Here is a 25,445-nt window from a genome sequence, read left to right as displayed (position 1 = left end):
GCCTCAGCCTGCATTGTTAGCAATCAATAGTAATTTCAGCTGTGGTTCAAAGGGGTATCAACCTATATACATAGGCACAGTGGACAAGTACACAGCTGTGCTATTGTGCTGTCAGCTATTGGAGAATTATTTTCTTCATATTCTCTGCTGTATCTTGCAGTGTGCTAAATATTTGCAAGCCAGCAATTAACATATTAGAAATGTAGAAATTTTTACAGCATTTTTAAGAACGTACGCAGATATTTGCTGTAGATTGAGATTAAAACCAGATGAATACATAAACATTCTCATTGTCAAACATCCATAAAAAATGGCCAAACTTACTTATATTTGCTAAATACCATGAGAGAAAATTATTGTAAAGCATTTTAGCATAAATGTGCACATTCAAAGTGGCTTTAAACCATTTTGAAAATACTTTATGACGGACTTGTGGCTTATAAAGCAACATTTGCAACATTTAAGCACCTTAAAATGCTACATCAGATCAGTCCATGAGGAATAGGCCAAATTTTCTGCAAACTATGTATTCTAGCGTTTAGAAAAATACATTTTCTAACTGGGCTAACAGAGAGAAAGTTTAGTTTGATTTGATTTTAAATAGTGAGAAAAATGTCCATTTATTCAGGGCATGGACACATTTGATTTGATATGCCAGCTTTTTCACACCACTGCAAGGGTTCTTTCATGCCTTTTTTCTCCCCAACTTAGAAATATGCATGGTTCCCTCTTTTCAATGTGTGCATACAGTGCGTATGAATGTGCATGCGCTTTTACTTCTTTGATGTCTCTCTGGTACTTGTTGTTCATCTCCTCTGACTTGATGAGGTCTTTGCGGGCAGTTTCCAGTTCCTGCTCCACCTCGGACACCCTGGAGGACAGAGAAGACATGCGCTCCTTCATCTGGGCCAGCTCGTAATTCTGCTTCTCCAGCAGATCCTGCAGCTCCACCACCTGGCTCGCCTCGCGGGCCGACTCCAGAGAGCCGTTCGACAGACGCTAGAGGGAGATACAACAGGTATAAGGTCAACATAAGAAAGAAACACCTCCCATATAACTGACACTTTTCAAGAAACTGTTTTTCTTTAAGAATGAGTAGAGATCATTAAGCATCTTGAGGACAAATAAGAAAAGGTTCACACTTTATTTGAGAATTTTTATGCTGTAACCTAACCATGAACTTTTGGAGAATTTCTGATTTATTTAAATTGAAAGCTGTTTAAAAGTTGACTCATTAGCATAGCACCAGAAACAGAAAACAGAAATGGAAGATGACTGATTTATCTCCAAAATTAACCACTGTCTCTTTTTTATTTAGCAAATGTTTAGGTGTTTTAGTGCATAGCCGCAGCATGCAGTCTTTACAGAGTTTAGTTAGTTTACAAAGTAAAGTCAAATTTTAGAGATTACATGTTCAGATAAAGGTGATTTTGGTTCAATACTAGCAGAAGGTATATAAAATTTCCCATCCAACGGCTGAAACTTCTATACGTGTCTATCTCTCACAAAAGTTTATTTTTACCTCATAGCAATAAATATTTGGTAGATAAAATAAGATAAACACTTAAGGAATTATGAGTGAGAACAGAAAAGTATTAATGATTTCTAAAAATAAAAGAAAGCGTGACCTTTCCTGCCCTTGACCTCTTCCTACCTGCCACATTAAGGCCACAGCCATGTATATTTTACATCACAGGACAGGCTGTCACTCTCAGCTAATGGTGTTTGCAGCAGCGTCTCTGTCAGTCCTCGTGACTGCAGTGACGCTGAATGATTAAACCTCTCCACCACCGCAAGGTTAAAACTTTGCCTTCGTCGTATCATATGAGAAACACGCAGCTAAACATTAACATGCAGAAAACAGCCTCTGTTTATATTCCTTTATTTTATCTCCACAGAACAGAGCAGATGATAACCGTCTTCTCATTACCTCTCGTCTCAGCATGCGCACTCTTCATCTCTACTCTCCACAGCCGCCTATTCTCCTCCCCCAAGCTGCAGCCTGCAGAGGACCAGCCAAGTAACAGCCTTCCCATTGAGCTAACCAACTATCCAGCTGCCTGTCTGCATGTAAATATTTTTAGCATCAGATATGAGGTTTGAAGTTCTGATGCCAATATAAAGCAAAATCAGTGTGAAACAAGACGCAGTTCCATGAGATTTGAAGTTAGTATTCCAAATTGACAGTACATTCAGTAAAGGAGGGTAGGATGATCATGACTTCCAAGTGGATTTCATTGACCAAGATGTCAAATGAATTATGCCAAAGTCAAGTTACAGCTCGAAAACTGCCTAAATTTAGTTCATAGTCCTCTTAATGAATGCAGCAGAATTTGGATGAGTGTCAATAGTTTTCATCGACTGCTTGGTGCACAAAGACGTTCCTGTCAGCTCCCTGAAAGAAGATAACCAGCCTTTCTTAAAAGAAAGACAAATTTGTCTCTTAAGGAAATATATTTGCATGACATTGTTGGATTTTGAAATTTTCTTTATTCCCTTTAAATAAATGTCTCACAGTTTATTTTTATTTAGAGTCAGAAACCTGAGAAACCTGAGATCCGGCGACGCTCACCTTGCCGTGGAGCTTTTGTTGCGCTTCACTGCCCTCCAGAAGGTCATCGCCTCCTTCACCGGACGCGACTTTCCTCTGAAGGTGAGCATTTTGCTCTCGTAAGGCCACAATCTGCACGATCATAAACACAGGTATAAATTGAAAATATTCATTACTCACAGAGCCAATGGTGCACAATGTTTAAAATGACAGATATAATAATGTGACTTTACGCAATCAGCTAGTAGAACATGTACATTACAGCAGGTCACTGCAGAGGAATTTACAGAACAATGAAGCTGGAAGTCTCATAAAATCACAGCACATCACCATGGATATGACCAGCAATAATGTTTACATTCAGTTCCTTAGTGACACAATGTTTATCTCTTAAGTGACTCCTGCACATATCTTCTGTATATACAAAATGCTTCTTTATTTTTCAAACAAAATCCTTTAAAATTACCTCAAACTGAATGCATCTCCTTGGATCTCTAAAACCAGAGCTGAAGTAAATACCCGAGTCCAGAGTCCTCTGCATTAGTATTTACTTTAGTTCAGCTTTTTAAAAGAGTTTTTCCTTGTGATTGCATTTAATTCCCCTAATAACAACAATGTAAGGCTACATTTTGGACGACAGTCTTCTCAAGGTAAACAGAAAAACCTCCTTTGAGGGAGGAGGAGTTGAGTTAGTGCTGAAATTGAACACAGCTGGATTTCCTGGTTCATTACTACCTGTGTCTGTATAAAAGTCTAAAAGTCTGAGGAGTTTCTGCTGCATTGTATCTTTTAATATCTTACCATTCAACAGCAAGGAATCTTTCTATGGTTTACACAGGAGAGGAATTTCTTTAATTTCTTTTATTGAATTTTATAAATGAGGAGGAAAACTTCAGCAGTGAGAAGTCAAAGACTGATAGTAGGAAAACTTTAAGAAGAGAATGATTGAAGAAACTAAGAAAAATAGCGAAAAAGAGGAGAAACAAAAAACGGGTGAAAGAAAGGAAGGATAAAATATTGAAGGATATATTTGAAGGAATGAAAGAAAGGAAGATGATTAGAGAAGAGAGGAAATGATGGAAGGATCAAAGTAATTTGCCGTGTTGCATAAGTTGTCCGTTTCTCTGATCATTTCCCGCTTGTGCTTCTTGCTCTGCTTTAACCCCCAGCATCCTCCTTACAGTAAAGGTCACAAAAGCACTTCAGCTACAAAAGGCTCAGATTATTTAACTATAATCCCTCTGCAAGCAAAGAAGCAGCTCCAACAACAATCCATGAGATGTGCTGGGAGAATGTTAATGCTCCATCAGGCTGGATCTGTGCTCTCAGTTCTCAGAAGCTTTCATCGGGCTTTAACCTTAACTCTGTTTTCTCTGGCTTTTCTTTGAGGATTTCCCAGCATCACTAATGTTTTGTTTTAAACACGTCATCCTGCGTAAAAGCACAATGAACGCTACAGTGTAATATTAGAGAAACAAGGTCATGTTTTGTGTTATATATTTTTCCTTTAGAGGATAATCAAGGGCATAAATGACAACAGAATTGTTTACATGATCCAGCTAAAAGACACCGACTTCTGCCACTGACTCAGGAGCATAAATAAGTCTGTGGAACGACCTCTTTGCTTTCGTACAATGAGGGTTAAAACACTACAGAGCATTTCTGTTCATTAATTTTAATGAGGTCAGAACCGCGTCTCTGGATGTGTCCTCGACTATCCCGAGATCGTCTGCAATTTCTCCACCTCAGAGATCAAACACCAACACCACCCCTGACATGAAAGCCCAACAAATAATGAATGGAGAGACGCACATACTCCATCTCCAGCTCTAAAATAACAGAAACGACAAGTTAAAATGAACAGGCTGCCTTTTAGTTCTTTTTGATGTTGTTGATCCATCTCCATTAAGAGGAAAGGGAGAAAATAGTAAGAACAAAAGAAAGGGACAATATGTTTTTACAACAATTTTACGTTATGAGAAATGTCCGAAGTAGCGTGATGAAGGAGAAATCGAATTATTAGAAGGAGTGAAGGGTGATTTTGATTTTCTGCAAAGCAATTTACTGAATTGAAGAAGATTGAATCCATCTAGTAGCATGGAGGTTTGGTGCAGTCTACTTAAATTACAATCAGTCACAAATGGGAAAAAATAACCCCAATTTTTTTCCTCATACAAAAACATTTTCCTTGAAGTCAAAATAAAGCCATTTCTGCTCTGATTTCCTGTGCTATATTTGGGTTATTTTAAAGGTAGCACAGTGGAAATAAATCTGATTACATCTATGGATGGGCACTCATGTTTAAATATTCCAATATCAAACTTGGACTTCACATACGATATGACTGTTTTGATAAATGGCCGCCTTGTTTTCAACAATACCTTTTGAAGATGAAGGCTAAATGTTCTGATATTCAACAATTTCCATATTCAGATGGTATTTGTGCTTGCAGTGCTCATCTCTAATGGGACTAACCAGATTATATGACTTCAGACGTGTTGAATCCTCTGCAGGATCTGGTTTCATGTTAAAATACAGATTTTTTTCCCAAGCAGTGTTACCTACTGCTTAGATTTATTATTAATCAATGGTTTTTCAATTCTTCATCATATTAAAAAGGAGACCACAAAATGTTCAGGTCTGATGCAGATGACCCAAACAAATAAACTTGTTACTGGAAATGCCAAAAATAATGCATTCATTTTCCCTAAAATGCCAGGTTTTTTTAGGGTATTTGTAACCAACTGTTCAGTACACTTTATCTGTAAGAAACTTTAAAGATGAAATTGAAGATTTTTGGAATTTAAAAAAATAAAAGTACAAAATAAGATATCGATCTTAACATAAAATTTAAGGGTCTCTGTCCACTCAGAAAGATCCTAAAAAACAATTAAACAAACAGGCTTTGGGAAAGTATTGCGCAATATTATGCAAATATATGCTTTGCAAGAGACAGACCTGCAAGGTTCCTTGTTTCGTCTGTGTACAGCATAAAAAAGAGCTCACTAGCTTTGCAACAAAATTTAAAGTTAACAAAGTTTCAGCTCTCTGTCTGTGAGCAGAAGACAATGTCCGCCTTTATTTTGTCAACTAAGATCAATGAGCATCCTAGAAAGAATACTAGCATCTTTTGTGTGACATTAAGTTTCACTTTAACAAACAAAAACAATTCTAAACATGTAGTGCAACTTTTCAACTGTTAAACTCACTACTTTAATTGTATCTTTAAATAGATTCCAACAAATCCAGTATAACATTTGATTTGATAGCAGCAAATTAGAATCCCTTGCAGTAATCAGTGTGTGGCCACTTAAGCACCTGTGACTGCACAAGGTCAAAGGGTGCTGATTTCATCAGGCACGGTAGTGTTGTGAAAATGCCCGCAGGGAAATGGGACTCATACAAGACTTCCATCCAAAATCAATTACCAGTTTGCTTGCTCACGCTTCCCTGGAGCCCCTGAAGTGAGACATTTCTATTCAGCAACGCCAGTTTAAGCGTCTGTCTGCTGCCTCTAGGCCCGATCACTCATCTGCCCACAGCTGGCGGTCGCTGTTAACCGCATATAAGGGGGAAGCTCGCGGATGTACTGCACAGGCTTTCTAACCTTGGCTCAGTGGTGTGAGAATTTCTAATGGTGCTACATTTCCTACCGTCGTGTCTGTCAGTGCCTCAAATGCTCCGTTAAAATCAAGTTTCTTCTAGGAAAAAAGAAAAACAACTTTAAAAACTACAGGCTTGTCAAATAACTTTCACTTCTTTATAAAAGAATCGTTGATTTCACACACACTTGAGCTCACACTATCTCCTCTAAAACACTTTTCATTCCAACTAAGATTATGGTCTCCATACTTTTTCAGCATTCACTAAAGACACACCTGCACACTCATTAGCACACATCTCTTTGACCACAGTTGGCATCGACATTCATTGCCGTTTTTCGTTTATATTCTCCTCTTTGTGCCTTCCAACCAAAACTCTGTCAGGATGTGACAACCACAAAAAGTCCAAGTGTTCCTCCTCTTTGTGTCGTGACTGGTGACAGACTGGGAACTGGCAGCCAGTGTGCAGCCTGAGAGGAAGGCTGCTGGTCTGGAACACGAAGCTCATCAGCAACTTTGATCTAAAAACAGTGAGTATTCTTCTGCAGGTTCCGAGTTTCAGTGAAAAAATGTTTATAGCAGGATATACAGTACATTCCTGTAAAAATTGGTGAGGCACAAAAAATATATTGGCGTTTGTGCTCAAACAAACTTCTAAGGCCTTCACAAAACAGAGTTATAGTGAAATTAAATGCTTTCTGCAACTGGCTGCACCGGATTTTATTTTAGTGGTATCTGATTGAAGCATATTGCATTTTGCAGCTTTTGAGATGTAAAAACAAATGAAAACTTTTACTGTCCACTTCACAGATACTTGTGTTTGTCTTTCACCTGAAATCCCAGTGATGCATTGACTTGTGGAATATGACAAAATGCATATTTCATTCTCATCATTTCTCATTTCATTCTCATTTCTATTTCTAGCATTTCTTGTACTAAAGAAAATTAACCAGCAGAAAGTCTTAACTGAAGTAAATACACTGGCCTGGGTCTCATTACCCATTCAAACATTCAGCAAATAAATGAAAGTGTATTTAAGTAAGTATGTTTAAATATTAGCAGAGCTATTATTTCATATAGGCTCACAGTATGTTACCTCCTGATTGGTTGCTGTGAGCTCCTCCTCCAAGGCAGAGACTCTTTCCAGTGATACTCGTAGTCTCTCTCTGACCTGAAAATTTTAAAATAGAAAACAATATTTAAGTCAATGTTCATTTAAATTGATTATTTAAATTTCAATCTAGGTAAGCTTTGATTAACACGTCAAGAGATAAATAATTTTTTTCTCTGCTTATGTCTGTACGATAATGCTTAAATGTGGTTTTGAAGTCGCAAAAGGAGCCCTGATTGATTCTAAAAGTAAATTTTGTTTCAATACGCCTTCTTGTTCTGATCTTTTCAACTATCTCAGAGGAGTTAACCCTGAATTAAAAACTTTGACATTGGGAATATGCCCAGTGTCACAAGACAATTTTACCACCCAAAACATCAAGCCTTAACAGATGAGAGCATTTAGGGGTCAGGCTGAAAGCTAGCCTCCCTGTGGATCACAAAGGGGGAATAGAGGGTAAAAGCAGCAATCTAACTGTGGAAAACAAACAGTGCCAACAAATGCTCAAGTTAAATAGCCTCATAGTAATGTTTAAAACAGTAATCAACATATTAATTCTATTAAAATATATAAGGAACCCATATTGTTTCACAGTATTCTGCATTCATTTACAAATATACAAAAATATAGGTTTTTTTCCCTCCAACAGAAGTGAAAATAATACACGGCTGGTGACAGATGTACCTTCTCGTCGAGTGCTTTATGGTGTTCAAACAGGGACTTAAGTGCTTTGAGGACTTCGACCTCACTGGAGACCCCTGAGGGGGACTGAGCTTGACGCTTGACCACCGTCATTCGGAGTGACCGCTCGTGTCTGGACACCAGGCATTCCAGATGTTCCAGAAGTAACTGGGAAAATCACATGCACAGATTATTTGTTAAAAACAGGGAAAAGCTTCAAACAGCTGGCTGAACAGACAACCAAAAAAATCTTACCAGACACGCTTCCCTAAGCGAGTCTTTGAGCACTAGTTGTGCTGATCACATATACAGACTAAAATATATATTAAAACATAAACCTTAAAAGACACTTTCAAGCTTCACCACGTTCTTTATGAAAGTGTTACATTAATATTGCTCTTTGTTGTATATGCATGTAGTGAATATATCATAAAAACAAAAATGTTTCCCATTGTAAAAGTCAAATAAGGATTAGGAAGCAATTCAAGGGAAATAATGAAATTATTTCATTTTGAGTCATATTTAAAATCACTGGCACCAACATAGAACCTTCAGCACATTCTTTATAGTATTTGGGCTTAAAAAGCAGAATTAGTCAAAAATGAAATCAACTGGGTCACACCTTAATAACAACCAAACATCTACTGTATGTCTGTCACCCTGTTAACAGCTCCATTAGGGTAAACAATACAAAATAACTGATTCAAGATTGTCACCTGCAAAAACAGGGATTTTTATGCAAAGGTCAGAATTTTTTTTTTTCGTTTCTGGTGAGACACAAAAGAAAGCAGAAAGTGTAGAAGGTAAAAGAGAGTTTGACTGATTCCATCATCAGGTAAATGCAGGAGTCCCAGTGGTGAACTTTTCATAATTAGTACATCAAGAATATTTTAAATATTTCTAATTTGACATGAGTTTCTACTGTGGCTAAGAGAGGAAACTTTTATTGCAAATGAAAGCAGTTTTGAACTCACACGGGGTTGGACTGTCAATTTGGTTTTCTACTACATCATTAAAATAAATGCTCTGGAAGTAGTATACATTCGATTATAGTTTTAAAAATGCAACCAATTATATTTTACCATTAGAAAAAATTAAAGTGGTCATTCTCATGTTTCTGAGAAACATAAGCGTCTAAAAAAGGGCAAATTTAAAACGCTTCTCCATCTGAATTATCTCTCTCAGAGCTGGAGCAGCAGTCATCATGTACTCCGTATTCCTGCAACGTCAACAGAACAAACACAGCTGAATCAGTCATGAAGTGTTTACACTGAGCTTCTTCCAGAATTAGAACATACTCTAATCCTGTTTGGCAGATTTTTTCAACCGTTGCTTTATTATTTTTTGGACATGCTTCATGTCTCCAGACCCTCTCGAGTCTAACTGTACGTGCATGTCATTCGATTGGGACACTTATCCTAACAGTCAATAAAGTTTACATGTCTCCACAGACAACACTGCAGCCCCTCAGTCCACTGCCTGTCTGCACATGCTTTACAAAACTTAATTATGAAATGTAAAACACCTTCAGTGACAAAACCAAGTTTAATTAAAGCTTGCTTTGAAAGTTGCTCTTCAGAGAGTTAGAGGCGATAATTAAGCGAGTGTGAAAATGACGTTTTCTGTTTCTTTGCACCTCTTTTCATGATTTCTCAGTGAGATGTGCTAAAATAGTCCTTTAGCAGAATTAATAAATAGTGAAAACTAAATCAGTGCAGAAAAGTAAACCGGTCTTATCTGGCAACAGCAGAGTGTGCTTACAACTTTTAAGAGGAGAATGTTTTTTAAAAGTGAACATGCACAACTTTGCCTCCCCAAACATTTACAAGTTGGCTCTATTTCCCATGAGAGTATTTGAGTTGGAGCACTCTGCATATTATCACCACTTAATTCTACTGCTGAGCACTCATATGTGGAGGAAGTGGAAAATTCCCAGGCAGAATATCAGTATAGATGCTTGGTTCAGTACTTTTGCAGACTAACTTCCATTTCTGTTCATCAAAATATGCAGTCAGCCTCCTTTTTTTCTGAGGATCATATTCAAAATTCTGGAGTAGGAAGTGAAACATCATAAAATATCAGGAATGTGGGAAAAAATCTTTCTGTGAGTAGTCTAGTCTTTCTTCTGGTTACCTGTCACAAATTGTGTCCCTCAAGGCTGTGTATTAGAAATACCACTTTTTGACAATTAATATTAATAATGTAGGTCAAGTTGTTAATGTATTCCTCCATCTCCATGCTAAAGACATTCGTTTGTCATGGAAATACAGGTCTATTGGTTGGATTTGACCATTTTCAAGCACTATGCATCCACATTTTTAACATTACTAAATATCTCTATATTGTTTTATTCCCCTGCTGCTATTTTGTCCACATGAAAGGATCCCAACTTTATTTGTATCTTTTGCAAATACATAGATACTGGGAGTAGTAAGAAGACATTTATTAAACTTTGTGATTGTATTTACTGTGACCTACATCACAAATGTCTCCCATGTCTTTACTGGGGCCAGTACAGGCCATGTTAATGATCCATTATTCTCTTTATCTGCACACTTTGCATTTTCATATTAGAATATTTCAGGGGTCTTAGTTTGACAAAGAATAGTCATATCTTTATTTTCTTTCTTGCTTTCATTCTGAGCTTCTGAAAGCAGACCAACCCACCTGGACAAACTTAAACTGCTACAAGAGCTGCTTATTTGGGTGGGGTAGCCAAAATGTGAACCAATAAAAAGGAAAAATGCATAAAGATAAATATTTGCTTCGCCAGAACAAAAAACAAAACCCAACTTCATCGTTAACAACAAAACTAATGGAAGAAAACCAAATTGATGCAGATTCATTGCTTCTGTTTGTAAGACGTGTGTTAAAACTTTGTTTCCTCACAGGAAGCTTCGTAGTACAAGCAGCTGGAGAGGAACTGACCGATCCAGCACAATGTAAGTTTGATGCAAGATTCGAGCATTAGATACCCTGGTGTTGTTCCTCTCAGCTTTGAGTTCAGAGATCTCCTCCTCCTTCTCCAGCAGCTGCTCCCTGCAGGCGTTCAGCTCCTTGGTCAGCGCAGCAAACTCCTGCAGAACCACATAGAAAAGGACGAGATGGGTCAGGATCAGAAGAAATCCATCAGTAAGCTGGAAATGATCGAATCAGTTATAAAGCAGCTTTTGTGTTTCAAATAGATTGCGTGAAGATTAAAAGATAAAGAAAGAATTTGACTTTGAAAGACGGAAAGTTTTGAATTTCCAGCTAACATGTTTGCAGTCAATCACAATATGCAGGTATAAGGGATGAAGTACTTGTCACACCTTTAGAACAGCTTATATGACTCAATCTCCAAGATAATGAGAGCAAAACTGCCCGTCTACTTAACACTGCAGCCTGCTATTACTGCTCAAACTGATGCACACACACTATAAGCCAACAGAAAAATGCAGCAGAAAATTCTACACTACAACATAAGCAGTGACCGAGATGACTTAGAAGAACCCAAACAAAATGAAACCCCACTGATCGTGTTTGCAGAGGGAACCTCGTCTCTCTTTCTGCTGCTAATCTCTGTCAGAGTTGAGGAGGCAGCAGTTTAGCGAGATACGCTTTTACTAACAACTTCCTCCTGACAGGTTCTATGCTTTTCATTTGAATGCTAGAAGGCATATTTTCTCAAGAGCTTTCCGAGTGTACTTTTGGTTTCCTGCTGGTTCACAGAAAGCTAATCATTAAAGATTTAGATGCATACTTCAACTGAGAATTCCTTAAAAGGAAAACATATAAACTCTGTAATTTAGTGCATAGTGCTTGAAAATCCTGCAAATGTGTTGTCAGTCTTTTGTGTTAAAAACATCTTTGTGGTATTTTATAGTATCTAGTTTATTCTCATTGGTATGCTGTTCGTGAGATCAAACTAAATTAGCAGAACTGAGAATATTTTATATCGTCACAAAGTAAAGTTGATATGTTTCTAAAAATTAGGTATTAATTCATAACTGTCGGTGCAACATATTTAAAGTTAAGTTTTTACTTTTGATTTGTGGTTAACTTTCCAAAGGGACAAATTGTGGATTTAATTCAAACCAGCAGGAAAATGTTTAAAGAAAAAAAGTCACTTGCAATTGGTATTTTTAACAAATTTAATTAAATTAAATTACTCTCTTGTTCTCACATTCTACAAAAAGGCATATGAAATTGATTTACATTATAAACACTTAGCTTAAGATGGAAGTCTGCTTAAAACATAAACCAATGAACCAAAGCCTAAATGCAGAAATACATGTGCTGCAATTATTTGAATAAAAAACACCAAAAAAGAATTAAAACATCTTTCAAAGAAAGAATAAATGGCAAAAGATTGTCAGTTTTATGAACCTTGTTTTTAGCTTTATTTGACATTTCTGTCAAATTAATCTGAAAGATCAATATTAGTTTGAAGCTCCAAAAGAAATATGATCAATAACATAATTAATTGAAAATATTTTGTATCAGTGTGCAAAAATGCAATTACTTTGTACCACAAAAAAATAAAACCATGTTTTGTTTACAAGTCTTGCATGTTATGAATCCGTTTCTAATCTGTCCTTCAGGAGTCAAGGACAACAACTCGGTGCTGCGCAGATTCCAGGTAGTGCACTCATATTATGTCTCTTTGCTTTAGACAAATCCTCTATGGGAATGACATGAAAGTTTCTTTTGAACTGTTTTAACTCAAGTGGATCTGACCAGAAGTAAGGCTTCTAGGTCAATGAGTAACCTTATAGGAACCAGAACTTAACTTGTACAGCAGGAGGAGGATTCTCTGCGCCGTAAAATGATTAAATGTTGTAAAAAACCACAGAAGAAAGAAAGGCTTGCTTGTACATGTTTACATGACTTTGTTTTTGTCCTTAAGACATTAAAATATGTTTGTTTCAAACAGCAAACAGTTTTAAAAAATAGTCTTATGTAATAGATAAAGAATCATGTGGGGATTTTCATATAACTTTAGAAAGTGTTTATAGCAAACGTATTTTTGGTGCCAGAAAACCCACAAATCTTAATAGCAGTGACATGAAGGACTCCCAATGAAATATTTTCCTTTTCGTTCAAAGCAGTTAAGTAATTTCGGCAGCGATAATTTGGCTTCCTATAGCTATGGTTAGGCTGTTTTTGTACACAATTACTGAAACTCTTTTGCGACTTCAAAGTGAAACTTGACAAATGAACGAGTAGCCATTTGATGGCACGCTGGAGTGAAAACATGCTTTTCACAAGGATCCAACAACCGAAAAGGTCAGTAATGTGAAACTGAAGAGGGTAAACTTCTCCTACGACTACAAATAGTGTTCCACGTGAATATGAGATGAGCCTCAAGCTGACTAATGGCTTGAAGGATAAAAAGCGACGCGTGGCGGAGGGATGGAGGATAGTTTGTCCCAGAGACGCTGTCATGGAGTCAACATGGCCACAGAACCGGTGGTGACAAAATCTGAAGGTTCTACTGTAAAAATTTGTGGGTTTTGCTTTTTAAATGTCTCCTGTGAGTGCAAGCAATCTATACATAACACAATCCTTCTTACAAACTTTAAACCTAATATCAAAATGAAAATTATTGAACAGATTTGCTCTCAGAGATGTAAATGCAATTATTGCATTTACATACTTGCAAAAGGTAATGTGGTAAAAACTTAAGACAACACTTACATTTTTGGTTTACTACATTGTTTTAATGATTATTTTGATTTCAGCCCCAAAGTTATCAGGACAAATTTTATTGCACTCTCACCAACTTCTCACATCCATGGTTTTACCCACAACAAAAATGGGTGCAGCTGGAAGCCTTCTTTCCCCCTCTACTCAGTGTCTGAGCCAAGAAAAAGGAAAACATATAAACTCTGTAAGTTTTAAAAGCAAGTTGCTTAAAATACTGACTGAATGTCAGTATTTTACATTCTGCCATGTACCACGTCCATTAGGAATGATATCAGAGCAACACTTTAAGTTACATTATTGTAGCTTGGTTAAAATTTCAGGAGTAAACACAGACTGTTCTGTATAGTAAGTGACTTCCAGCTGCTTCCATTCACTCCTTCTGTTTTAAGCAACCATTTTACAACTCACAGCAATGCCTCTTTAGAAACTCGAACAAAAATCAATTTCTAAAGAATGCTGACCACATCTTGCTTATCACAGCTATTGACTAAAAGTAAAATGTAGCAATATAATAATCTGGAAGATGCAAAGGTGTAAAATCAAAATGCTGGAGAGAGAAGAAAATTGACTCTTCTTTCCAAGTAATTACTCCTTCACACAAATAGCTATACAGTACAGTTCTCAGTTTCTTTCTTTGTTAGAAGGCATGCTAGAAAATCCACCATCAGGTCAGGCTGGACATGACCTACATTCAGAGTCCACAGACCTAAATTACCAGTTAACTAAAGCACAGCAGCACATGAAACAAGTGCAGATTGTTTGAACAGTTGAACTAAGTTAGTTTGGTTTACAAAGTTTACTCTGACCAACCTAACGGTTAACCAAATGTTTGCTTTGTATAAGAGGAAAAAGTGCAGATGTTAGCCTCTAATGCACACAGTTACATTTAGAGAAAACCAAGCACAACAGAAGCATTGCATCAGCACAAACACCTCATAATAAATACCAAGCACAGAGGCAGAGGCCTCATCATTTGTGCCCACTTTGCAGCTACGGTTTTTGCTGAATACACTAAAAAACAGTGAACTTAGCTACAGAAGCGGTACAGTGCTACTGCTCCCAAAGCAACAGAAACAAAACCAGGCCACAGTGCATCCTGTTCAGATGATCAGGACCAATGAAAAGTTCATTCTACTCAGCCCACTGAAGTTCGGGGTCAAACTGTTGGGGACAAAGAAGCTCATTATTGGTACAATAAATGCCTGCTCAGTTAATGACCGAGTGTATCTGTGGAGAAAGCTAAGGTCAACCAGGATCTGAGCTGTTACCATAGCAACAGGAGATAGGGGCAAAAACGTGTTGGCGTGGTAACCAAGTCATCTCTGCAGGGAGCTGACCTAAAATTCACGCACAGAAAACAATGAGGTGTTTTGAAGACGGAAAATTTGTGTTATTTTAGTTTTGGCCCGACATACATAACTCACATTTCCTGTTTTACATATTCCATGAAATCAGATTTGGAATCTGAAAAAGAAAAAAATTCACATCCCAGAGCTGATTATCATAATTTCATGCTTCTCTAAACCATCTTGAGAAATACCTTCTAATAAATCCCGGGAGTTACGCAGCACTTTTTTTTTTTTTTAGCCTCTTTGGATGTTTCTCTAACTTGTAAATGTGTGCAGCAGGTCAGGCAAAAAAGAAGCTTAGAGCTCATAAATCTCCCTCTCACAGGAGTGCAGCTAATCACAGTCACCTCCTCTTAAGAGAAAGCCCCTCTGCAAATTGCAGAGTTTGCATCGGATCAGAATATCCCCTCTCTGGTGCTCCAATAACATCGCCTTCCTCAGCATCAGACAGCCGTAAACTCTCGGTGCAGCACGCCATTAAAAATGTTGTCTCCGAAACGGTCTCTCCTCTCAGAGCCAAGTTGAATAAAAGGCTGTGACCTCAGGGGGAAGGAAATGTTTTGTAGACTGTTATCCTCCCAAAGGCCACCCTGTCAGGATGCTTGACAGATTATAGACTCTGCTGAAACATCATTTGACAGAGATATTTAGGTTATAAACACGTATACGTTTGGAATAACAACTGAGTTTCATCAACGATGCAACACAACATCATATATTAATAATATTATGAAGTCATTTACAAACAAATGCTTTAAAATAGCAGCATCTGTATGTTCTGGCATGCAGCCAGACTTTGCTTTCATAAAACTGTGGTAAATAAACATTTTTACTATTTTTCAAGAAGTTTTAATATTAAAAATATAATCTAACTATAGAAAAGGTTTAACTATTTTGAAATGGTTGCGGCTTATTTCCACTCAGATATTTATTTTTGCCTAATTCTTCCTAAAGGAGAGAAAAAAAAATAAAACCTGGAGGTTTTATTTGCAGTAAACCCACCCAGCAGCCCACAGGCACGTCTTTGGTAAACAACATGAAAGCATATTGGTGTAAAAAAAAAAAAAAAACAGCAAAATGACTGGAGTGATGGTACATTTTCTACATTTTGAGAGCAGGAAGATTGAAGGAGAAAAAGAGCAAAAGTGAAGATGCACATGCACAGCATTGTTAGTGCATCTATGATTTTGAAGCAGCAGGAAAGTAGAAGATAGAAACACTTATTTGTGCTAAAAAAAATAAAGTAGAAAACTTCAATGTGGTTTTCATCAAAAGCCAATCTGATTTTTAACAAATTAAAAAAAATTAAACAATGATTACAATGTATTTTAGTTTAATGATTGAGGCTTGCTTTTTCCCCCAAACTTTTGATCCAGAAATCTTAATGGTCTGAGCCTTCCTTTAGGCCTCACTTTCACTATTTTATCCAAGACCCACCAGACCAATAAAGCCCCCTGTCTCTTTTCTCCACTTCTCATTACCTGTGCAGAGTGCACAGCGCTGCAATATGTGTGCATGAAAGTGTGCAAGTATAGTGTCTGACAGCTGAACTCTAAATGAATCGGTGGCCAAGACTTCCTCTCTGAGTGGGCGACTGTTGGCCTAAATTACAACAGCATCGGATAGTTGCTGTGGTTTTTTTTTCTCCTATCGGAAGTGTAGGTGTGCCTCTGCAAGAAAGTCATGATTCCGAGCTAAAAACATACCCTGCTAACAGTGCATCTTTCTCAGGAGTGCAGAGGTGGCGGTTGTGACTGACAGCCTGCTGATTCACTGGGTGAGTCTCAGAGAGCATGTCATCCATGCAATGATGAGCCTGCCATTTTTTAGCAGTCAATCCTCAAGTGTTTGGACAGAAATGTACATTAGCAAATCTGATAAGTCATCCTAGAATGAGGCAAATAAAGATGATTAACAAAAAGCACAATACACACCAAAGAACTCCTTACAAGCAGCTGGAAAATAATTATGATTTGAGAAACTATATTCTCATAAAGTGAACCAACAGATGATATTTGAGCTTTTCAGACATACCATGGGCAGCAGAAGGGTTCACAACATGTCTTCAATTTTTAATCAAGCAGGATATTTACAGTCTGAGACTAAAAGGAGGAGAGGAAACATGGCTGGTTATAAATAAACAATGAGAAGAGCATGCTGCTATCAATACCACCTCCCCCAGTAAACAAATGTGTACACATGCTGGGGAGATGCTGAGCTACAGTAGACAAAATATCAATAAGATCATGTTACATAAATATTCACATGCTGCAAATAAAAACCTAGAGATGTGTAATCACCCCTCAGGTTGCTGATAGAGGAGGGGCAAAACTATTTTTACTCTGATTTTACTCATTAAAATTTTTTTTAAAAGGCACAAAAAAAGTTAAAGTAAAAAATATATTTAATTCTATTGGGGTGTAATTTATTTACAACTGACATTTTAATCATATATTCCTAAACTGGTACAAATATTGTTAAAATATAATTTCATCCACAGCCTAATGTATGTACTTTTTTTTTTAACCCCGTTTAGCATTTCCTTTTATGTTTGATTAGGTTTATATAACAAAAAGACAATAAGAATATCCTTTGCATTGCTTCACATTTTGTCTCACAACAAGCAGCTTGAATGCATTTTACTAAAATTTCATTCAAGTTCATTTGTATAGAGCATTTCAGCAACAAGACAGTTCTGAGTGCTTTCCAAAGTAAAATTATTACTCAGCACAATTTTTTTTGGAATTGCCCATAAAAGTTTTTTTTTCTGTTTTTAGTCACCAGGCAAAAGCATTTAAAGTCACATGAGGCTTTTTTTTTATTAGAATAAAAGTCCCTTTTCAGACAATCTTTAAGCATTCAACATAATTTGGGGCGAACATTTCTAAATATTGTGTTTTATTACCTTTAAGCAGAAAAATTACCATAATTAACCAAAATAAAGGCTTAAAAAATATCAGTCTGTGTGCAAAATCTGTAGTTCCTGATATACACAAACTTCTCAATGACATTCTAATTTACTGAATCTAGTTTTAATGCATAGACATGACACACTGACAAAACATCTATTGGCTGACCAAGCATTCAGTTTTATTCTAGTTTAAATATTAGATGAACATTTAGACTTACTCTTTGAAAAAACTTCAAAACGTGGAATCTTTTAAATGCCTTAAGCTGAATGATTTAAGGGAATGATGTTAGAAACCTGCTGAGCAGCAACAACAGTGACCCACTGAGAAACACAGCCAGCCTAATTCCTGCCCTCAGTCTGGCTGATAAAGACGGATCGGTCACAGCGGCTCCTGGTCGGACTCTCCGGATCTGTGGAGACCTTGAGGTATGACCACTGCGCTCAATCCAGCTCAGCAGCAGCCTCAATTCCTCAACTTCAAATATTCAAAAAGGTCATATGTCCTGACAGTGAAGCTCTTTTTGTTCATGGTAAGATTTTGAAGGTAGGCGACAAATTTTGCACCAGCACCCTGAATGCTTTCATCACTCTGTCCTCATCTGAAACACAGTATTTGCCTTTCCTCCGCCCTGCTGTCCACTCACTGGATACAACCTGCTGTCACTTTGTCCAAAAGAACCTCCAACATTTTACAATTAGAGCATTTGGAAGCACTATTCCTTTTTTCTGACAGATTGCAACTTCATCACAACTTCAAACGATGGCCGGATCCAGAGAGAATGCAGTCAAGAGTTAGCAGAGATAAAGAAGCCAGAGGCTAATGTATGTACATCCAACGTTGATGTGTCTTTATGTACTTTAAAGTTCAAATTCAGCCTCTAAAATTCCGCCTTGCAGATAAATCTTATTTTATACACAATAAAATAAGTGTAGTTTATTTTTTCATTTGATGAAAGATTCTTTAAGAAGAGGCCTGGCTGAACACAGAGAGCACCGGGGTTGATTGCGTGATGTCGGTAAATCTACAACATTTAGCTGATAAGGAAAGAGTTTTTCCTCTGTTCTGTGAAGACACCTTGAGGACAAGTCATGAATCTGTTTTAGAAGATGCTACCTTAATTTATGCAGTGATTCAGACCCGTTAAGATAAACACTCCACAGCCTTCTCTCAAAGCAACAACACGAACCAAAATGAAAGAGGTCTTAAACGATCTAATGCATCACCACCATTATTGTTTCACCCTCATTTTCCAAAACTAGCTTTGAAATTGTTCATGGCTAAAACTGAAGGACAATATCAAAGCAGAGAATGAACTACCTCTGGACACAGAAAAACGCCCAAAAGACTGTTTAATGCTTCAAACAGCAGTAAAAAAGCACAATTGAATTTGAAATAGTTTTTCACCTTCATAAAAAAAGAAGGTGATAACCTTCACCAAAGTGGAACAAGACATTTGAAAACTTTATTCATGATACACACAGAAAATTGAAACTGAAGTTTGAGATACTTATTTGAATTACATTGCACCATCTACTAGCATTCAACATTTATTTACAGAATTAATTTAAATGAGTTTGTCTTGCATTTATGCACATTTGAAACCAGAAGTTTTCATAAAAGAAAAAAAAATTTAAAATGTTCCTCACTTTCCAAGGCTAAATCAGATCAAACTTATGTATTTTACGTCAGTTTAAGCACTTCTATCTATAATCTGAGGAGAATTGTCAGAAATGTGTCCCCACACTGAAATACACAAACAGCACCCTGAAGGATGTATGAGCAGATACACTGACACTCGTCACCAACATCTCCCTTCAATACAAATCTAACTCTTTTCTGCATAAAGAAGCTAACCTTGCCCAGCAACTTTCTCATTTGACAGGAGAATACTCTCCTGAAGAGAAAGAGGTTTAATGATAGCAACATAAGTTACGCTTGGTTCAAATTCATATGGAAAAACAGCACATTTAAGTTCAAAGCTCTTAAAGTCAAGGCCACTCATGAAAGTCTTTTTGTAGGCGTGCTTTAACAACACTGGCTATGAGCTGCGATGGAACCGATCAGCAACATCTAGACACTGGAACCATTTAATAACGGAAAAAAATGCTGTTCCGTTATTATTGCAAACCTTTACACTTTGAGTATTGAGCAACACATTTCAGAGGAAACTTGGAAGCAAAGATGCATTTTCAACAGGAAAAGAAAAGTAAAAAAAGATGACAAAATATATGGCTGCACTTTTATTTCTTCATATGTCTAGAAATAAAAGTTTTTGTTGCATTTTTAGTGGCTAGATCCTTGATAAATATCAACATAAAAACGAATGAAATTACAAAACATCTGGTAATATAAAACATTTTAAACTTTTGTAAACCTAGTTGTACTTATTGTATGAGTAACACCTGCCTAATTATTTTTGGTTTATTATTTTCCTTTGGAGTTTTTCTCCCTCCACAAATAATACACAAAAGCTGCTTCTAAATTATGCTAATTCTCCAGAACAACACTGAAGCTATCGAACTTTTTCTGCACAGATAACCTGGTTTTATGAATCACGTGGACATTTATGCAATGAATGTGAAGTGAGAATGAAAGAAAGTACTGAAGAGACATTTGTTCTGCGACACTCTCAACTTGACACATTTAGCTCCAGTGTACTTGGCATGCTGATAAATTGATGCCAATGAGATGCACAGTGCAGCAGTGCCCATGTTAATAAGGTCAGTGGAGGGGAAGAGCATTTTATTATCCAGTGAGTTTGCATTCTCTGTTTTCCACATGTAACATTCTGTCACACTCTTCTCATTTAGTTTAAATAACATAAGTCACCCATGCACGCTGCAAAGCTGCATATCTCTGTGAAACACACAAACAAGCATTCCCTGACATGTCACACCATCCATCATTTATTGCACACAGGGAGAAAAATGCTCCAGTAGCACCCATTTCTTTCCAGCGACAAAACGGCACCAACGGCTTCTTGGCTGCTATGCTGAGCGTTTTCAGGAAGAGATGATGATTCACACGACTGCGGATTCTACGTTTTCTTATTCAGGCTAAGGCAAAAACAGAATTCATGTTTTGGTGCAGATGGTGCAACTAATGATTTATTAGAAGACAACGCTGTGATTCTTAGGTAGACTTTTTCTTGTTCCGTCAATGTCTTGGCAACAAAAGGTTGCATATAGAGCATTCGTAGACATCCTTTTACTAAAAGCAGGTAACTGTCCTTGTTACTGTCACAGTCCTTGCATTTGGTTACCTAACTAATGTTTGCAAAACAATTTCCTCAAAGACAGATTTTGCTTTTTTTGTATCCACTCATATGTCCAAAAATGGAAATAAGAGGCCGCATAAAGTAAAGCATCAAATTCAGCATCACTAAGATTACTGATACCAAGCATGAAAATGTTGAAATTTCAAAAAACTTAATAGCTGACAAAGTAAAACTTTATCAACTTTTCAAATTTTCACATGGTCACAAACTTCAATGCAATTTATTACAACATGCTAGGCCTTGAGATGCTTCTAGCTGGCTTTTATTTGTGCGGTTATGTTGGCAGCAGCATTGTGTAGTGAAAACACATTTCTTCATCTAGATAGGGTAGATGGTTGGGACACATTTTACAGTGGGTCATAAAGAGAAAAAATAGCATTCAAAAAATTAAACCATCATCCATTTGTCATTTTGCAAAAAACCTGCCAGAGATATAAAACTATGCATGTTTAATCAGTACAAGATACCAGAAATGAATAGAAACTGGGGCTTTTTAGCATGAAAGGTGGAACTAAAGCTAGAGACGGTGAGTAAAATCAAAGTGTGGCTTTCAGACAAGAATGGCACTTTTATTTGGGCAGATAACCAGCTGAGGAACAGAGCAGTTTTGTGAGGGCGCGATGCCACGTTTGGAAAATTCATCAGACGAGTGGTGGGATTTGCAAAGATTACAGTAGACAGGGAGGACAGGGTTTGGAGCAATGTTGATTAAATCCCTGTCCTCGCAGATAACATTTGTAACAGCCAAGATGAACACACACACCCTCGGTGCATCAAAGGAGGACACCGTCTGAGGTTTTAACTCCTGCTGAAATAATCCAGAAAGAGAAACACTTCTTCACAGAAGCTGGAAGGCAACAAAGGACAGCTCTTTTTAACTGCAATGCAACAAAAACACCAGAAAAGCTTTATATATATGATGTTTGTATCCTTAATAGTACACTACTGTATGACCACAAACAGAAAAAAATGGTTGTTTTGCACTCCGTTCACCTCTTTGCCTCTCATGGATGCTTTCTAAGACTGAAAAGCCAACCATAACCCCAGGGGACGTCAGGATCCACTGACCTGAACCTCAGATTTATTTATTGCAGGTCCTTAAAAAGAATGCACCTTAAATAGAACGGGGATGGTTGAAAACATAGCAGTAAAGTAGAGATATCAAGAGTTTTCTTGCATGTATATAAAAGTCCTGAATCAGTGCAGAAATTGTCTTCACTGTTGCTGTGTTCAGAAAGCTCTCAGGGGGGATGGTGTGCTTCTTATGTACGGTATAAAAGTTAATACCTCGCTATTAACATTTACTACCATCTGGTGAGACCAAAGAGGTGTCAGGATGATAAATTCTGATGCTACTTTATAGCCCATATACAAGTTTGCATTAGATGTAGTTTATAAGTCATCAACCTGCATGACAGGACATTTTAAAATAGCAAAGTGAAAAATCAAAGCGCCTGCACTCTGGTGGCTTTTAAACTGAAGGTTTACCTAAATCACATTGATGTGAGTCGTTTTTATGATCTCATCCCTATTTGCAAATAATTGAATAATGAAAATATCTACTTTTATTGTTGATGTGAAATGGTTCTCCATTCAGTTCTAAAAATGTATAAAATAGATTTTTTATATAATTTATCCAGAATTACAGCTGCATAGAATTATTATCACATGATTGTGTGCAATAACAAAATTACAAAAAACTGACTGGCTGGAGTAATTAATTGACTCTTCAGGCATTTCAGGCATTATGCAATGATACCCTGCATGCTAGTAATAAATTCAATCAGATGCATCAACCTTCATGCCCAAACCCGAGATTTTTCACCTATTTGCAACAGATATCACTTGTGCAATATTAAATAATAATATCACAATCTTATAAAATCTAATAAATCTAAACACTTATATTTCTGTAATTATTTCAAATCCTAACTGTTCTGCAGAGATGAACAGTAACATGGAATCATGTGTTAAGTATTTTTACCTTACATTCTTTCTATAATATATCTATAAATGTGACTGAACTTAATGGTTATTTGCTGTTTAGCAGTAAAATAGAAAAAATAATCCTGACAGAAGTTGCAAAAGTCTCTGAAAGTGATAGAAAATGGTCAGATTCTACTGAGGAGTCTTAGTAACAATCAGGTAGATAACATGTCCGTTTTTTCTGCTCCTGCCATCACTTATCACCTATCATCTGAGCAGCTTCTGTGCAGTCACCATTATCGCTCTCCTCCAGCCTTCGCTCCTGCAAAGTCTTACAAACTGAAATAAAAGAACATGAGTGAAAATCAAAGTCATGCAGTTGAGGGGAGATGATGTCCCAGGTATCCTGCTGGCTCAGAATGAGGATTGGTCAAGCTCAGCACTAAAAGAAAAAAAAAACAAAAAACATTCATATCCTCAGTGAGCCCCATCTAATACTCATGAATCACACAAAATATCTTCTAGCAGCAGTGTTGGCTTTTAAAGGTCAAGGCGCTCATAATAACAAGGTTTTGTCATGCAGATACTTTGTGTTAGATGCTGCACACATGGATACGTGACACATTTATTCCAGTCACCGTCTTTATGGGAATCAACAGCCACGACTGTACTTTTTGATTGGAAGTGAAGATAAGAAGCTTTGACATGTGTCCTCCTCCTTTTCTCTGCAGGTAAAGGCAAAGTCAAACAGCCGGTGGCACTGTTCAAAATGAATTAATGTTATGGGGCGAGGTGTTGTGAGTCTCTGGCATTTAATAAAAGGTCTGTTTGATAGAGGAGACCACCTCAGAGTAGCTCTTCATTCAGGAAAAACAAAGATATTCAGAGAGCTCACTTCAATCAAGCCAATTCATTCACTTTGTATCAGAATTAACAAATCGTTTTATCCAGTTACCATTTCTACTACTGAGTGTTTTACTGTGTGTGCAGGGCAGTCTGGACTTTAATCATCTCCTGGTTCTTCCAACAGCAGAAATTAAAAGAGCAGAAGAAGAAGGATTAATAAGGTAAGAGCCATGCATGGATGGACATGCTGCACGGACAACTTGGAGCGCATTAACATGCACCGCGTGCTGAATGCATACAGGAAATCTGACCAATAACCAACTGAATGATCACTTGGCTCATTAACGAGCCGAAGACGCCTGATTGGCTTCAGCAGGTGGCAACTGAATGCTGTGAATTGAAAATGAGGCGATGATGGGGCAGATTTCCTTTGCCTGGTCCAGACTGATTGTGAGAGCTGGTGAGATGATTGGGAGAGGCATGGCGAAGCTACACACGCACACGTGCCAAGCAGCCGATGCGATTGGTCCACACATTGAGGCGGCTGTCTTTGGGAGGCTAATGCCCCAGAGCTCCTCAGGGGCTCCATGGCCAGATGTTTTGCTTTGCTTGGTCGCCTTACTGTGGCCCCGGTGTCTCTTAATCTGTCTTGCTTCACAGTAAAGCAACACATGAGCAAACACATCCCTCACTTAAAATGACAGGAACCCACAATTTATTGTTTCCTGTCATTTACACATACTTTTATTGTTAAAAAGAATAAAGAAAGCATTGTCAATAAAATGTGTATGAAATTATTTAAATCAGGTCCAAAAAATAAGGTACCCAACTGGGAATAAATGCATAAATGTTTCAAAACATTCAACAGTTTTTCACACATTAAAAATCTGGCATATTGTTTGTTTCTTTTAAATGTAACAATTAATTTATAGCAGAAATGACTTTGCCTAACAAAAAATTAAGTCTGCTTTTTGGCCTCCCAGGAATCCCTACAAACTGAATCTAACTTTTTTTTTTTTTTCAAATTTATGCGTTTCATTAAAGTTTGGAAAATGTTAGAAATAAAAAATTTTTGGTGCCCCATAAGTCTATATAGAGGCTAATTTCTCTTGGCCATTCTTGAAAATGGGAAAGACAAGAGAACATGCCATTCAGGTAAGGCCTAGAGAAAATATATACTTGCCGAAACTTGCTCCTATCTACGGTCGAAGCAATAGTTGAAAAGTTTAAATGACTAAACTGTGGCACTGAGGCTGGACAAAGACACAAGTTTACTTTTTTCATTAGGTGGGTGAGGAGGGTTAAAAGTGGGGACCAAATGTCCACAAATATTCAAGGTTTTCATACAGATTTTTATAAGGGTTGCCAATAGTTGTACTAGTGATGTATTTGTACTTCCTGAGCCATATTCTACAGTGACGATATCACTCCACTTCTGCTGCTTCAGTTCTTAAACACAAAAACAACATCCGGTGGATCCCCACAAGCCCAAACGACCGCAC

The 25,445-nt window shown here is 37.2% G+C and overlaps 1 protein-coding gene across 10 annotated transcripts in view; it reads right to left on the bottom strand.

Moving 5' to 3' along the window:
• Positions 1–25,445, bottom strand: part of ppfia2 (PTPRF interacting protein alpha 2) — a 120,055-nt gene that overhangs the window by 25,803 nt on the left and 68,807 nt on the right. For all 10 annotated transcript variants that reach the window (XM_028043407.1, XM_028043410.1, XM_028043412.1 and 7 more), the window contains 5 exons: positions 10,921–11,022; positions 7,949–8,113; positions 7,250–7,324; positions 2,573–2,683; positions 778–999 (listed from right to left, as the gene is read on the bottom strand). In XM_028043407.1, coding sequence (XP_027899208.1) covers positions 778–999; positions 2,573–2,683; positions 7,250–7,324; positions 7,949–8,113; positions 10,921–11,022 — 675 coding nt within the window. The remainder of the gene's footprint in view (positions 1–777; positions 1,000–2,572; positions 2,684–7,249; positions 7,325–7,948; positions 8,114–10,920; positions 11,023–25,445) is intronic.

This window comes from Xiphophorus couchianus, chromosome 17 (genome assembly GCF_001444195.1).
Source record: "Xiphophorus couchianus chromosome 17, X_couchianus-1.0, whole genome shotgun sequence".
In the NCBI taxonomy this organism is placed as follows: domain Eukaryota; kingdom Metazoa; phylum Chordata; class Actinopteri; order Cyprinodontiformes; family Poeciliidae; genus Xiphophorus; species Xiphophorus couchianus.
Note: the sequence above shows the minus strand (reverse complement) of the source record. Positions and strands in the feature narration are given on the sequence as shown.